The following is a 14,011-nucleotide window of genomic DNA, read 5'->3' on the forward strand; positions in this document are numbered from 1 at the left end:
TTCAGGCAGCTATAAAGAACAGCTTTAAATCCATTACACAGAGCTGTGGGGAGGAAATCTCACAAGCACTAAAAACTCAGAATTTTTAACTCACTAGAGGCTGCAACTATATTCTCTAATTGGCAGTTTTTGTAAGTGTGTCTAATTTTTCTTGGGTGGTAGTCAAGAAAGAAAAAAAAAATCTGCTGGTGAGAAACTCCGCTGGCTTTTGGGAGAAGGCAGGCTGCTGTAAAACAGATATATATTTTTCTGAGGGGGGTGAATGCAGGAAGGACATTTTGCATTTGCTCACATAATGGCTGCACATCTATCAGCCCTGCGACCTCGCTGGAACAGGCACAAGGCGACCGGGCAGATCCAGCTCAGTCACTTGAGAGCTGCTGTGCAGAGTGGCTGCGTTCAAGCTGCCGAGTGCAACGTTTTGGGTAAGAGGCAGCTCTTACCTGAGGATATATGGTAATTACTCCCAGTCAAACGTGCCTGGCTGAGCAGCAAGAAGATGTATTTGCAACATGCTTGCAAGCTGTTAGGAACTGCATGTTTTGTTTGAATGTGGTGATGCCTCAAGATGCTAGTTTAAGGCCAGGAAAACTTTGTGAATATAGCCAAAACTAAGTTTCTGCTCAAAGGACATGTTGTTAAGAGTGACTGACTGACAGACAGACAGACTGACTTCAGGAGGCTCACTCCTGGGATCAGAACCAAGTTTGAATCAACAGACAACCTTCCATTTTCCTAAACAATCAGTATTTCCTAAGCCATCCTTGTTTTGGTCTCTCCCTGCAGTACACTTCTCCAAACCATGCTGAAAACATCTTTTTAATCCATTTATATAACTCCCTTTGTGTGCTGCACTGCCATTCTCTGTGCTCACACAATCGCTACACCGATGTGATCAACAGAAGAATAAAAATCATTTTATTCAGCTCATACTCCGTTTCCTCTGAGAACAAGCCCAAGTTTGGTTTCATTCAGCTGTGATGTGCTTGGACCTGAGTCCCTAAAAACAACATTGCAGCACTAAGTATCAGCTATCTACCACCAAAAGGGATTTTTTAAAATTTCAGTTTTGTTTTATTTTTGATGATCCATTTGTCTCTTCAGACTCTGGAGCAGGCAGTGAGAGCTGTGATTTGCAGCCACAGGCTGCCCGCTCCCTCCTCTGCTTCCATGGAAACATGTGTTGGATGAAGTGAAACCAGGCATAGATTTAAAGTACATGATTTCCAAAATATTTGCTTTTCCTTACAAGGAGTCCTTTACCTCCTGTTTGTACAAAACTCTGAGTGAGGAGGAAATGCCTTCAGGGAGAGGCAACTTTTCAAGGTGCCTCCTGGTGTTGCTGCGGGGGTTGAAAGCATCCTCCCTGAGAACGTGAAAATGCCCCTTTGCTGTCTGGGATGAAATGCATGAGGCAAGGCAGGGACAGTGGGTTTGGGAGCTGGTGTCATTACAGCAGTGGCATTTGAGGTGAGGAGAGTTCAGCTTTAATATGATCCCTCTGCTTCACCTTCGTCTCCTCCCTGGAGAGGTGAAGATCATACCATCTTCTGCACTTCAGGACCCCAAAGATACCCAATTTGCTCATGTAATAGCTCCTTGTGTCCGCTGAGCAGCCACTCTCCTCCCTGGGCCATGGTAAAAACCAGATTATTTGCAGTTTGAGGGCAAAATGAGGGAGGGCTTGGAAAAGGGTGGAGGCTCACACAAACCTGCATGGCGCAGGCAGGGCTCAAGACAGCTTTCTGGGTTGCTGGCATGTTTTGCTTGGGGAATTGTTCAGAAAGAAAAAGCTTTTAGGAGAAAATGGACCTTAAGTGACAGCTACCAGCTCCACCCACAGGTCTTGTGCAGCAGTCTGACACTCGAAAGGCTCTCACCCCGCAGGGACACCTGCATTCTCTGCCACTGGAGTCCGAGCTGGAAACCTGCTGCTGCAGACATGACTCCACGGGGCCTGATCCTGCTGTGGGAGCCCATGCCCTGCTGCAGTGAGCTGGTTTGCAGGAGCTGAGCCTGACCCCTGGCAGCCGCACACCCAGTATCTTCTACTTGACCCTTATTTGTTAGCAAAGGGGAAAAAGCTGCTTAGGTGTGGTGCCTTTAACGAGCTGAGGGGTAGTACTTATGCAGAATGTTTTTCCCACATGGAAAAGAAGTGTATTTTATCCTCCATCACTTGCAAAGCATTCAGATTTTGAAGGTTGCTTCTGTCTGTGGCAGCCTAAGCACAAAGCAGGGCAGAAACCTTCTTCTCCAATGCAAGCCCCAAGCCCTTTCAGCTGCAGGACAGCCTCCCATTTTGGCAGCCGGGAAGCCCATCTATCCGTGGCCTCTTAACAAAGCCGTGTCTCAGGCATCAAGAGGTGAAAATAAATGTCATTCTGCTCTGTCTGATGTTTCCACAAGATTCACGCTAATCAGAGCCCTTCATTAATTATTTACCTTTGGGGAAATGTGCCAAAGGGTTCTGACACTTCAAATGTGCAAAGTAATTACTTCCTGGCTAATGGGAAGGCCAAAATAAATTGTACCGGGCTGAGTAGGTATGCGTGGATGGGCAAGGGAGGGGGGACCAGGACCTTCCTGCCCTTGCATGTGGTTTTATCTGTACCCCAGAGCCCACAGAGCTTCACCGTGTCTCAAAGGACACAGGGTTGTCCTCCTGCATGTCAGTGTGGGCTGGGCACGTCACAGGCGCTCAGACGTGGCCACCTCCATCATCCCCTCAGTGCACCACTATAAGCAGCCTGTCTCTGTGCATCACGCCTCCTTTTGGTTTCTGCCTGCTCCAGGGGGGCTCCTTGAGGAATCACAGGGGCTGCTGGTTAGTTTTCTCCGAGTTGCTAGAGCAGGATTGGACCCTGTGTTGCGAGCAGCGTGGAGCTGCACGCTGTGCACAGGGCTGTGCTCCTCCCCGGTTGCTGAAGCACGTGGTGACAAGCAGCAGCTCTCCCAGCTCCAAAATAAGTAGGTCTCAACTGCAGGTTTGCAACCTGAGGAAAACAAATGCAGAGCAGCGTGGCTATATTTATCTGAAACTTAGCAGCTGCGGTTCACAGGAAACTTTGATCACTTTACATGTCAGGCAACCTGGGAAAAAAAAGGAGGAAAAAAATCACAGTTAAAAAGCAGGTGTTTTGGAAAAGGTGAGAGCTGCTGCTTCCAAAATGAAGTACAATCCCTCCTCTTCTGGCTCCCAGTACTAGGCATCCTTATTTAGAGGGCTGATGTCTCTTAGCTTTAAGCTGGGGATACTCAGAGGCTGAGGTTTCCAAAGCCCAGACCCACAAGTGCTGAGGACCAGCAGGACTTAGAGACTTGCCTGGCATTCAGCAGCAGCTGATCACGTCTCCTGTACCTGAGAAAGATGAGGTTCATCGAAAACAAAATATGGCATTTGGGTTTGGTTTTTTTGCCTATACAAAGATTGTGGTTTTCTTGAATTTGTCATAATATAAAATTAATGTCCTGCCATTATGTTCTACCTCTGATTCATTTGCAAGAAATTAATTTTATGTATCTGGCATATGAAATCCAAGAGCCTTAGATGGGACAGAGGGATATTGTGCTTTTGGTCCCTGGATGTTTTTATTAAGAATGAGGTATCTGATACAGTACAAAGGGGTATTTCGTGGTCCCTGCCTCAGTCAGGGAGTTTCAGCAAAGCCCATGTACTTAAATATTTACAGGGAGTGAAGCACTTAGGGAAAGCAGTTCAGAAATCCCGGGACACCTTTTGCAATGCTTGCCCAGACCTATTTTACTATTCTCTTTGGACTTCCCCAGTTCCTGCAAAAGCCAAACCTGTTGCAAGGGAATTCACTATTCATGCAGAAAATGTAGTAAGCTCTCCTTCCACCTCACATTGTTCGTGTGCAGTGCTCTGGGACAAGAGCTGTTTCTGCATCTCTGCAAATCTACACTGTTACCCTGAAATTACTGCTACTTCCACCATATCCTTGTGCTATCCATTATTGAAGCAGAGTGTTACATGTACTGTGATATAAGGAAAACATTTTCCTCCCTTGTTCAGTTTTGTCCAGCTAACTTTCATGCTGCTTATTAATTAAGATGGCAAAATAATTCCATTTTACATATATATATCTTCAAATTCACTCTATACCTCCTATTATATATTCACACTCATCCCAGAGTCTCATCTATCACTCCTTTGCAGAAGCAATCAGGAATTATGGTGTTTAACGGTATCATCAGGGAAATCTGAATTCCTTAGGCCTTTTAGTTTGGTTTTCTAAATGTGAAATAGTTTTGCTGATTTATCTTTAATCCTTTGGCCTTGAGAATGGGAATGAAATTGTCTTTTCTCAGATATTCAACGTCAGCATCCAAATCAGGACTTTCTCATTGTGTGCAGAGAGGGGGAGCGAGAATACATGTTATTCAAGTACTCAGAGATGGTATCTGTTTTTCAGAGAGAAACCCATTTCCTCCAATTCAGTGGGTTTATCTGGATTCTGCATTTGTTTCTTCTCTTTTTCCTCATTTTGCATCTGTATGCATAAGATATCTAGTTTTAGGGATGACTGATATTAAGTTCCTAATGAGCTGGCTCCAGGCTGTGGATTTTCATTGCATATTTTGCTGATTTGATGCTGAAAGCTTTCTTGACCTTGCCTATGATATCCTCCATAAGATATATACATATGATCCACCTTTCCTTTTGCCTCTGCCCCACGTAGGGGGATGTGCCAGGGCAGGGCCAGTCCCCCAATACTCAAAACATCACAGCTTTCTGTGGAGCTCTTCTTCCAGCTCATGTCCTAAAATGCTCCACAAAAGCATTTTCAATGCTCATTTCCCCAGCAAACACAACTCTGACCACTTTCCAGGCAACACTTCTGGCACATCATTTCCTGATCTAATTCTTCTAATTACCCTAGAGGCCCATAATAACGTTTAAAAATCAGAGTGCTGCTTCACTGTCCAAAGCATTTCTCTAGCCAGTGCTCTTATTCTGTCTTTGCTTTCCCCCTCCCACAGCCCTGCACTGACATTCCTGTCTTACACACCAGTATTTTATGTCCTTCATTTGTCCTTCAGGTTTTTTTTTCCCCTTGGACAGTACTAACGCACTCCTCCGTGCCATGCAGCACCGTTAGCCTTGCTGCAATAAGCAGCCACACTCTCTGCCTCCTCCGTCACCTTTGCAAGCGCTGTAGGGTTGCATTTGCTCAGGACAGGAGCATCTGCTTTCTAACCTGCCCCTGCCTGACCTGTCCCTCTTTCCTCTGCAACCTTAGCCAAGATTTTTCCATATTAGCAGCTGACTTGCCAACCTGAGTATGATCTAGAGCTGTGGCGAGTGCCATCCTTCTCTTTGCAGAGAGCATTTTGGTACCCAGGTGTCTCGCATCCATGGAGCAGGCAGTTGTGGCTGTTGCATCCAGCGGTGTGTATGTTGCTGTTTTCAAGGAGAAGCTGGGGTTGCCATGACAATTGTCTGTCAGTTGAGCCGGTGCGTGCATGACCACAGCATCTGCACACCTCCGCCACACCTTCCAGCCTCCCGCACAGTGGGATAGGGGCAGCTGTGGGGGATGCAAAGATGTTCATGCGGAGATGCTTGAAGAAGCTTTCCAGCACAGTGCAGAGGGGTGAGCTGCTCAGGGCCTGCTGCGTGACTCCCTTCCCCAAAGAAAATTACTTTTTTTAGGGGAACAGGGGCTGGGGAAGGGATCTTGGTCTGTGGTAAGTCATTCTGCACCTTCTCCCACCCACCTGGTTTGGGCCGGCAGGAGGAGCGCTGGGTGCAGGAGCAGAGGAGCCAGCAGAAATGCTGCAAACCACAGCTCGTTTGCAAGCACTCCTGGCTGCTTATAAGAATCCCAACCTGAATTAACGGCTTGTGGCACTGCTGCAAATGAAACCTCAGTCTCCTGAGCCTCTGCCTGCAGGCTGTTGGTTTAATTTGCAGCCACATTTGCACAGTTTGTAGCTGCATTTTACACTTGGACAGAACATCCCCTGAATAGGTGCCTGGAGCTTCAGAACTTGGGCCTGATCCCAGTAGGGCAGGAGTGAGGGGCGGCCCCTGTAAGCTGGAAGCAAGGCTTTGGGCATTTCTGTGGGCATATCTTTCTTGGGGGCTGCACTGGTGCTGCCTCAGCCCAGGACTTGGATGTGTGGAGGAGCAAAGGGCAGGACTTGACCGGGCAGGACCTGTCTAGTGCTGCTGTGTGACAGAGCTGTGTTGGTGTGGCACTTTGCAGGGCTGCCTGCCTGGGGCACGGTGCTCTCTGTGCACTGGTACACCATGTGCCTGTGTGCTTGTACTGGCATGTTCCCTGCTCGTGCTCTTATTTCTGCCCCTTAATGCCTCCTGCTCACAGCAAAGCAGCTCAGAGGGGCTGTGCCTGCCCTGCAGGGTGGCAGCAGTGCAGTGGGAGAGCCAGTGAGATGAGCTGCTCCGGGGCCACCTCCTCTGCCCCCAGAACAGGACATGGTCCCTGGTGGCTTGTTGCACACCCATGTGGGAAAGTCCAGACCTCATTTCCCCAGCTCAGGCACTGGCTGCCAGACCTTGCTTCAAGATTTTGCTAAAAGTGTGTCTTCTTCATCTGTTCTGAGCATGCTTAGCCAAAGAGGAGGCTCCTCTGTCCCCCAGCACCCTTGCCCAGCACCAGGCAGGATTACACCATTTCAAAGAGCAATGCAATCCCAATTAATCTTTACAATCTTGCCTGATCTCCACTGGTTGAAGAATGACAGCCAGTAACACCTGACTGCAACTTGTATTGCAAAAATGTGTGAGGCTCCTTTGCTAGAGCAGCAGATGTTGTACTGGGTGCTGCAGAAATAAAGCTTAAAAAGCAGATGATGCCCCAAATTTAAATAGACCAAGCAGACCCAGAGACCTAAGAGAGATGATTTCCAAGGTCACGTAGGAAGGCTGTGGCAGATGCGAGGACTGAACATAGATCTCCTGAGGCCCAGACATGCTGTGGTCTCAGGTCTGTCTTCTCTTTTGTCTTCCAGTCCATTAGGAAGATCAGTTAATGAAATGGAATTAATAATGCCAGCTGCAGCACCAGCAATGCTGTAAGGGAGACAAATTTAGCAGCACAGGCTTAAAAGCAGCAGGCTTGAAAATGGGAATAGGCTGCAAGTGCCATAAGAACCTGCTCTAATGGGGGAATGCAGTAGGTCAGCCAGAGTTTTAGGATCTCATCAGCTTTACTGTTCAAACCTTAAAGGAGGAGCGAAGATGTACCAACTACCTCCCCCAAAGGAGAGAAACACCCAGTTTTAAGGTTCCCAGCAATTGAAAAGAGTAGTCCCGGTGGGAAGAATCAAAAGACTTTTCTAGGTCAATGGCAGGAATAGAGCCTTCATTTCTATGATCCTCATGGTTCAAAAATAACATTAAAAAAACAAGAGAAATTATCCACTGCTGAAGAGGCAGGAGTAAATCAAAACGGATTCTTGTGCTGTTGCCTGCAGTAGCCAGTGAGCTCAAATGGCACTGCAGAAGTGCCGGCCATCTCTGGGATGGCCGGTGAAGAGGATCTCTGCCAGGTTTGCCAAGGGACTGCACGTCAGCAGTTCAAAAACCGAAACGGAAAATTGTTCCTTAACAATAGCGCCAAATCTAAGGACTTCCCCCCAAATTTACCAGGATTCAAAGAAAGACCACCTCATTCTTGGGAAGGGAAGCAAGTACAAAGTTTGTCTCACCTGATTCTTTCTCGCACTCACTTGACTGGTGTCACATGGTTGTTGCCAAATATCTTACGATAATCTCCGTTTGAGCAAAAATGGGCATGAAAAACAGATCTGCTGAGCAAAAGTGAAACAGAGGCAGCAGAGTGAAGCTGAGCAACACATCTCAAAACACACTTCTTGTCCTTGTGAACAACCCAAATATTTTGACTAATGATTTAAAAAAAACCCTTATAAACCCAGGCTTTTCAAGACTTGTAAAAGAAATCTCATGGAAGCTGGAACATTATGTGACATGCTGGGACACGGGGTTTCTTTTGTTACGAGTATTTGGCTCCAAAATTAAACTGCAGTAGTTTAAGACCATATTGTCTTTTTTACCTCCTAATTGATTCCTTTTGTGGTCTAAAGACCTGAGGAAAAAAAGTAATTAATTTCCTAGGAGAAAATATCAAAGACCCAAGGCAAAAGACAGCAAGGATAGAGCTGTCTATCTACTACCTAGAGTGTGAGTAATGATAGACCTGAAACAGCTGTCAGTATCTTCCAGCTCACGACCTTTTCACCTGAGGCGCCTCTGAGTGATTCTGCAGCCCAGAAAAAGCATTGTGCAAGAATGAGTGCAAGACCGTGGGAAGAATGAGAGCAGAGCCAAGGATCTGGCCCATCCCTCTGCTATTGACAGCCTCCTCACGAAAATGTAATTGCTGGCTGCCCTTGGCTTGGAGTACTCAGGCAAAAATTCTCCATTGCTCTTTAGAGCTTTGAGACATATTAATGCAACTTTTAAAATAGCATCCCCTCTATTTTTGTTTCTAATGCTAAGAACAAATTAGCTTAGAAGAAAAACCCAACAATCTTGCTTAATGCTATTGTTCTCCTAAAGTGCTAAATGTCAGGATCTTACAGCACCACGTTGCAGATTTGGCGCTGCCCTCAATGTGTCCCACAATGTGTTGATGCGGAGTGATGCAGAGCGCTGTTCTGAAAAACATAATCAGTCCAAAGTGTCTTCAAAGTCACTGCACTTAGAGCAGAACTGGCAATGGTTTCAGCTCTATCTTTGAATTTGTTATCATTAAATATTCTTTGAAACCAATGCTGATTTCCACCCTGCCCTCCAGCAGGATTATTAGGGCAGTCCTGAAGTTTAGGGCCATGTGTGATCCTTCCTGTGGTAGAAAGTGGGTACTTCGGAGCTCTTACGATCATTATGTCAATTCAAGTATATTTGCCTAAAAAGCCTTAAATGTTGCTAACTCTGACCTCATCAGAACTCAATGAGTAGTGCATGGGCAAGCTGGGTCGCTGTAGAAGTGGGAGGACCTTCAGAGGGAAGCAAGGTAGGGCTGGAGAGCTAGTCCTGACACAGGGCTTGTTGTGTATTTGCAAAGCAGCACAAACCTGGTGGCCCACACACCATGGCAGGGTGCCCGTGTCCTTTGCTGAGCCGCAGCCTGCACTTCACCCAGCCATCCCTGGTGGGGTCGGACGGATGGGAAGAAATGAGGCATATGGCAATACCCTGCTCATGTTAACTTGGCCAGAGGTTTCCCTCAATGGGAGGCTAGGATGGGCTGAAAGCAACCAGGTAACTTTATTTTACTAAGTCCTTACCACACGCATCCTACATACAAGGGTCATTAACTCCAGCAGAGCTACTTCACAGGCAAATACCAATGAGCCCACTTGGCTTGTGGCTGTGCCATCAACACTCAGGTTTAGGTGGCCTCACTAAAACATCTTATAATTTCAGTAACAACCTGTGGCAGAAGGAGGCTTCCCACAGACAATTCTCTGAAGGGGAGCAAATTCCACTTACTGCTTTTAATCCTGCTTCTATTCATGATCACAGGAAAACTCTCCTCCAACACTGGAGTATCCTGCGGTTGATGCCAAGATCTCTGACCTGTTCATGTCTCACCCTTTTAAGATCTAGGCAGGGCTGTGCTTATTTGTGCCTTCCAGCCTGCTCAGCAAGTATATAGTTGGTGGTCCTGGTTTAGTTCTGTTGCAAAGAAGCAGTTCTTACCCTCAGTCATTGATGACTAACTGCTTAGCCCTCATTCTGGCTCACTACTTACTGAATACATAATTTAAATTCTCATTGTAGAAACACATTTTTTATCAATTCCCATTTTAGTCCTGGATCCACCCAGTGCTGGTTGGGATTTTGTTAAACTTTTTGTGCAAGTCTGTGTAGACCCACATACAGCGTTAATGCCAGGCGCTGCCTTTGTCCCTCGCCTCGCTCGTCTTCTGGTATAAGCGAGTGCACGCTGTAAGACCTTCTTAGCCTGTTCGCATTTTCTAAGTATGTTCATCTCATGTTCCAGTTCAGTTCTGTTTCTGACACAGATGCATTGTTCTTGTTACTGGTGGTAAAGCGATGGGTTCTGGTGCCCATGAATTAATACAGCTCTGGAAGTAGCGTCGGACAGTCCAATCACATGGGCCAGGTCTGAAGAGACAGTTTTCCAAGAGGAAGTAGGAATTTAAGCAGGAAAATGGATGATAGGGTTAATTTGGTAGCCTGGGGAAGGAGGTAAAGGCCTGAAGTTTGTGGCAAGAGAAATCCCTACCACCAATGAAGGAAAGGAGAAATCACCACTGGTTCATACAACGCTGGCATGTTAAATGTACATGGACCACTTTTCTGTCCAAAGGGAATTAGTCAGTTTTATACCTGACTGAGAAATGTGGGTCACAGTGAGACTAAGCAGAGATTTTGTGTCTTCTCACTGCAGTGTTGCTGGTGGTACGTGCCCAACAGCTATGAGTTTCACTGATGCACTAAGTTGGAGGTTTCTTTGTTTTTTCTTCAGGGACTCCAGGATTGAGGATTTTCATGTGAACGATGACTTTCTTTTATAAATACTGCTTGTAAATACCTTGTATTATGTATGAGTGCTGGAAACCCCATCGCAGAGCTGCAAACAGTGCGCAGGGCAAAATGTATCAATGGGGATGTTTTCTGCTCTTGCAAAGGGTCTAAACCAATCAGTCCACGTTGAGAAATCGTCCCTTGCCAATCTGTTTCTTCCTTTTTCTAACAAAGCCAGGAAGAACACAAAATCAAGACTGGTAACATTGTTTGTAGATGATTTACTCTTACTATGTGCAATGACAATTGAAGCCAGTTCTGCACCAATTAGTTAATTATTTCACTGTTAGGGGACTGAAGATGCTGGATTCAAGCAAGCCTAGAGTAAGTCTTTGGGGAGATTTCAAAGGCGGTTTTGAGACATGAACAATAGCTATTGGCCTCCATAGCCCTAGCAGAGTTTCCTAGGTAAAGGTTAAGATCGTGCTGTGGTGAATCTCTCCTTAAATGTTGGCTTTCCTTTATGAGATGAGTTACCTGAGGGAAGGATAAGTGACCTACTACTGCCAGTTGGAGGAGATCTCTCTTAACTCAGGCATTAAAGACCGTTTGCTTTTGGAGCCAAAAGAGCGGAGAGGTTCAAACTCAGTTCTGCATGCTGACATGGATGTGACCCAGTGTGTCTGCGCTGGTGTCTGTTTCCATGTAAAAAAGCTCAGCTCAATATAACGTGGCCAAAGTAAAAATATTTCCTAAACTAGCATGATCTAAAGGATTAAATACAGACTCAGAGCTGAGAGGTCCCCAGTTGGGATTGCTCTGCCAAAGATGACTGGACCAAGTCTCATATGCTGTATCTCAGTCACTCTTCAGTGAAATGGGTGACTTTTCAGGAGTTTCTTTGTGATTAGTAACCACCCACTCCCTGAAATCTGAAAAGGCAAATAGGTTACATGGATGTAAAGCTTTTTCTTTCCAAGTATTTACCAAGTACCATGTGGCCCTTGCTTAGTTATGACATCTGTGTGAGGCTACTTATAGTAGTTTATTGATGGGGAAGCTGAGGCAAGGGCTGTATTTTACCCAGGGGAGGAGTGTCAGGGCTGGTGTTAAAATTCAGCCATTAGTGGGCTCACAGTTACTAGCGAGAGCGCATACTTTTTCACAAATTGTCCCATATACCTGCACTCTTTGCACCTCAGATCCCGGTTTATGCAGCACTTTGAGCAGCAGGTAGATGCAGTGTTCATACCCTGCCCACCCTGACCTCGGTGCAGCTTGCAGTGTTCAGCATCCCAGTGCAGCAGGGCTTGGCAGGAGGGGCTGGGGGCCCCCATGGGCCACCTGGTGCCTGCGGGTGCTCATGCCTGCAGGGGGAGAGGGGTCATCCCCGGTGGTGTGGGTACTTTGCTGTTTTCTTCTGTTTCTGGAACAGTTTTGAAAAAAAGATAGCAAAATGGGGTTGCTCTGTTGGGGTCTGATCCTGCCCTTGATTTTCTCCTGGCTGCTCTCTAACCTCACCCAGCTCAGCAGAGGAGAGTGGGGCATCAGAACCTGGAGGGGTAGGGGAAAATTTGTCCCTCTCAAAAAAAAGAAGAAAACACCAGGTTTCATCACTCTCAAGAAATTTCTGGAACATGGATAGTCACAACCATACAGCCACATAGGAAACACTGCTCACCACCACCCCCCCGCCCCCCCTCCACCCACACCCAATTTGTTTTTATTTCTTTGCTGTCAGGTTGCCTTTAACCATTTCGATGGCTTAGGAGGCTAAGCTGCCGAGCGCAAGCTTTTGATTTGAAAGGGGACTGCATCCCCTTTTCAAAGGAGCCTGCTCCCTAGGGCAACCACATCACACTGCTGATTTGCTGCAGTGGAGACCGCAGCGCGTACAATATGCCCTCCCCCCTCCGCCTGTGCTGCTTACAGCATCAGTCCGGAGCCGAGCGGGGAGACGGGAGCGATACCCGCTAACCCACCCATGCTCGGGAATGCCTGACTGGTAACGCAGTGCCTCAGACGAAAGGACCGGCAATTCCTCAGCTCTCCGAGATGCAAGCCAGTGCCGATTCCACCAAGATGGACTGTCTTTGGAGCAACTGGAAATGTCAGGGTATTATATCTATTCTAGTGTTGCATGCTAGAAGGACTGCATGTCAGAGGAGGCAAAGGCAGGATCCATCCATTTTTGCATTGTTCACCTGTGGGCCTTTGCATGCTGTTTTCTCTCCCTCCCTGTGAAGTTTTCTTTGGGGGTAATTTAAGAAAGATAAAAAGCCCTTAATTCTGTTCTTTGAATGTATTTCTCCCATCTCCAGCTGTCTCACCCTGAAAGCATCCAGGATACAGGACCTTCCTTCCCACCTTACAGCTCATCCCCAAAGCATCCGCCCTTGCTGTTAGTGGTATCATTTCTCATCCCTGACTCTGTCCATCGGGCTGCCGCTGGCATGATTTCATACCTTTTGGGCTTTAGGAAAGCTGGGTGACGGTGAATTTGTGCCTGCTCGGGCTCGCGAGGGTTTGAGGCGGTGGCGTTGGGCGCCTCGGTGCATCCTGCCCATGGACACACCCATAGCGAGGGCTTAGCCTAGCGTTGACACAAAGAAAACGCAGCTTCGGCAAGAAGTGTGGTAGCACCAAGGTGGCCGCGGCATTGCCACCCACTTCGTGCTTTGCTGTAGGGTTGCTTTAAAAAAAAAAAAAAATTAATCTTTTGGTTGTGCTTTCAAGCACTCTGCTGAGCCGTTCGGGGGCAAAATACTGTGATGATGTTGTCTTGCTGCCGAGTGGGTGAGGGGAACAATAGCATCTCCCTTTTGGGCTTATTTTTAGCTTATTTTGAGCGGGTCGGTGTCTGCACTGGGTGGGGCTGGCTACCTTCCCAAGCGCCTCGGACAGCTTTTCAGCCATTTTTAGTTGGCTTCACACTTCCCAGCCAGCATCCAGCCTTTGTTTTGATAAAAGACAGTCTCTGTGACGCTGCTCGGTAGGCAGATTAGAGGGAGAAAAGCTAGCGGTTGATCCTGCCGGGCAGGCTGCTGTCTGCTTCAGGCAGGCTTTGTTTGAATGTATTTTTAAATTTTAAGGTGCATGTTTACGCTGAATAAACAGTACATGATGTTTATGCTCTCAACAGGCTCTAGCATCATCTTATTAAAGGGTCCAGGGTGCTTGCAGACATAGTTTCGTAAATGCTGCTCAATGTAACAGAAGCCAGAAAACCTTCCTGAAGTGGTTTTTGGGGAGGTTTGGGCAGGGGAAGATCTTTGACACAGCACTTGTCTCTAGGGAGCTTGATATTTTTGTACTCTTAATTCAGCACCTGATGGTATTTATGATCTGAGGGTTTTTTAGGGAAGACGAGTAGCTAGAAAGTAAACAGAGGCACCTGTTAAATGCCAGCATCCAGCAGCTCGGGCTTTCCATACCTTAATCGAGGGCTAGGGTTTTCTATAGGATTGCATGATTCATTAAGCTTATATGGGAGAGCCACAACAA

General features: G+C 46.8%; 1 protein-coding gene across 2 annotated transcripts in view; it reads left to right on the top strand.

Annotated features, from left to right (window-relative positions):
• Positions 1–14,011, top strand: part of RTN1 (reticulon 1) — a 123,447-nt gene that overhangs the window by 94,142 nt on the left and 15,294 nt on the right. The window contains exon 1 of one of the 2 annotated variants that reach the window (XM_064461010.1): positions 12,281–12,623. The exons of the other annotated variant lie outside the window; for it this stretch is intronic. Coding sequence (XP_064317080.1) covers positions 12,563–12,623 — 61 coding nt within the window. The 5' untranslated portion in view covers positions 12,281–12,562. Of the gene's footprint in view, positions 1–12,280; positions 12,624–14,011 lie in introns of those variants that run through there. 2 annotated transcript variants of the gene reach the window in all.

The sequence above is a fragment of the Phalacrocorax carbo genome, chromosome 9 (genome assembly GCF_963921805.1).
Source record: "Phalacrocorax carbo chromosome 9, bPhaCar2.1, whole genome shotgun sequence".
Classification (NCBI taxonomy): domain Eukaryota; kingdom Metazoa; phylum Chordata; class Aves; order Suliformes; family Phalacrocoracidae; genus Phalacrocorax; species Phalacrocorax carbo.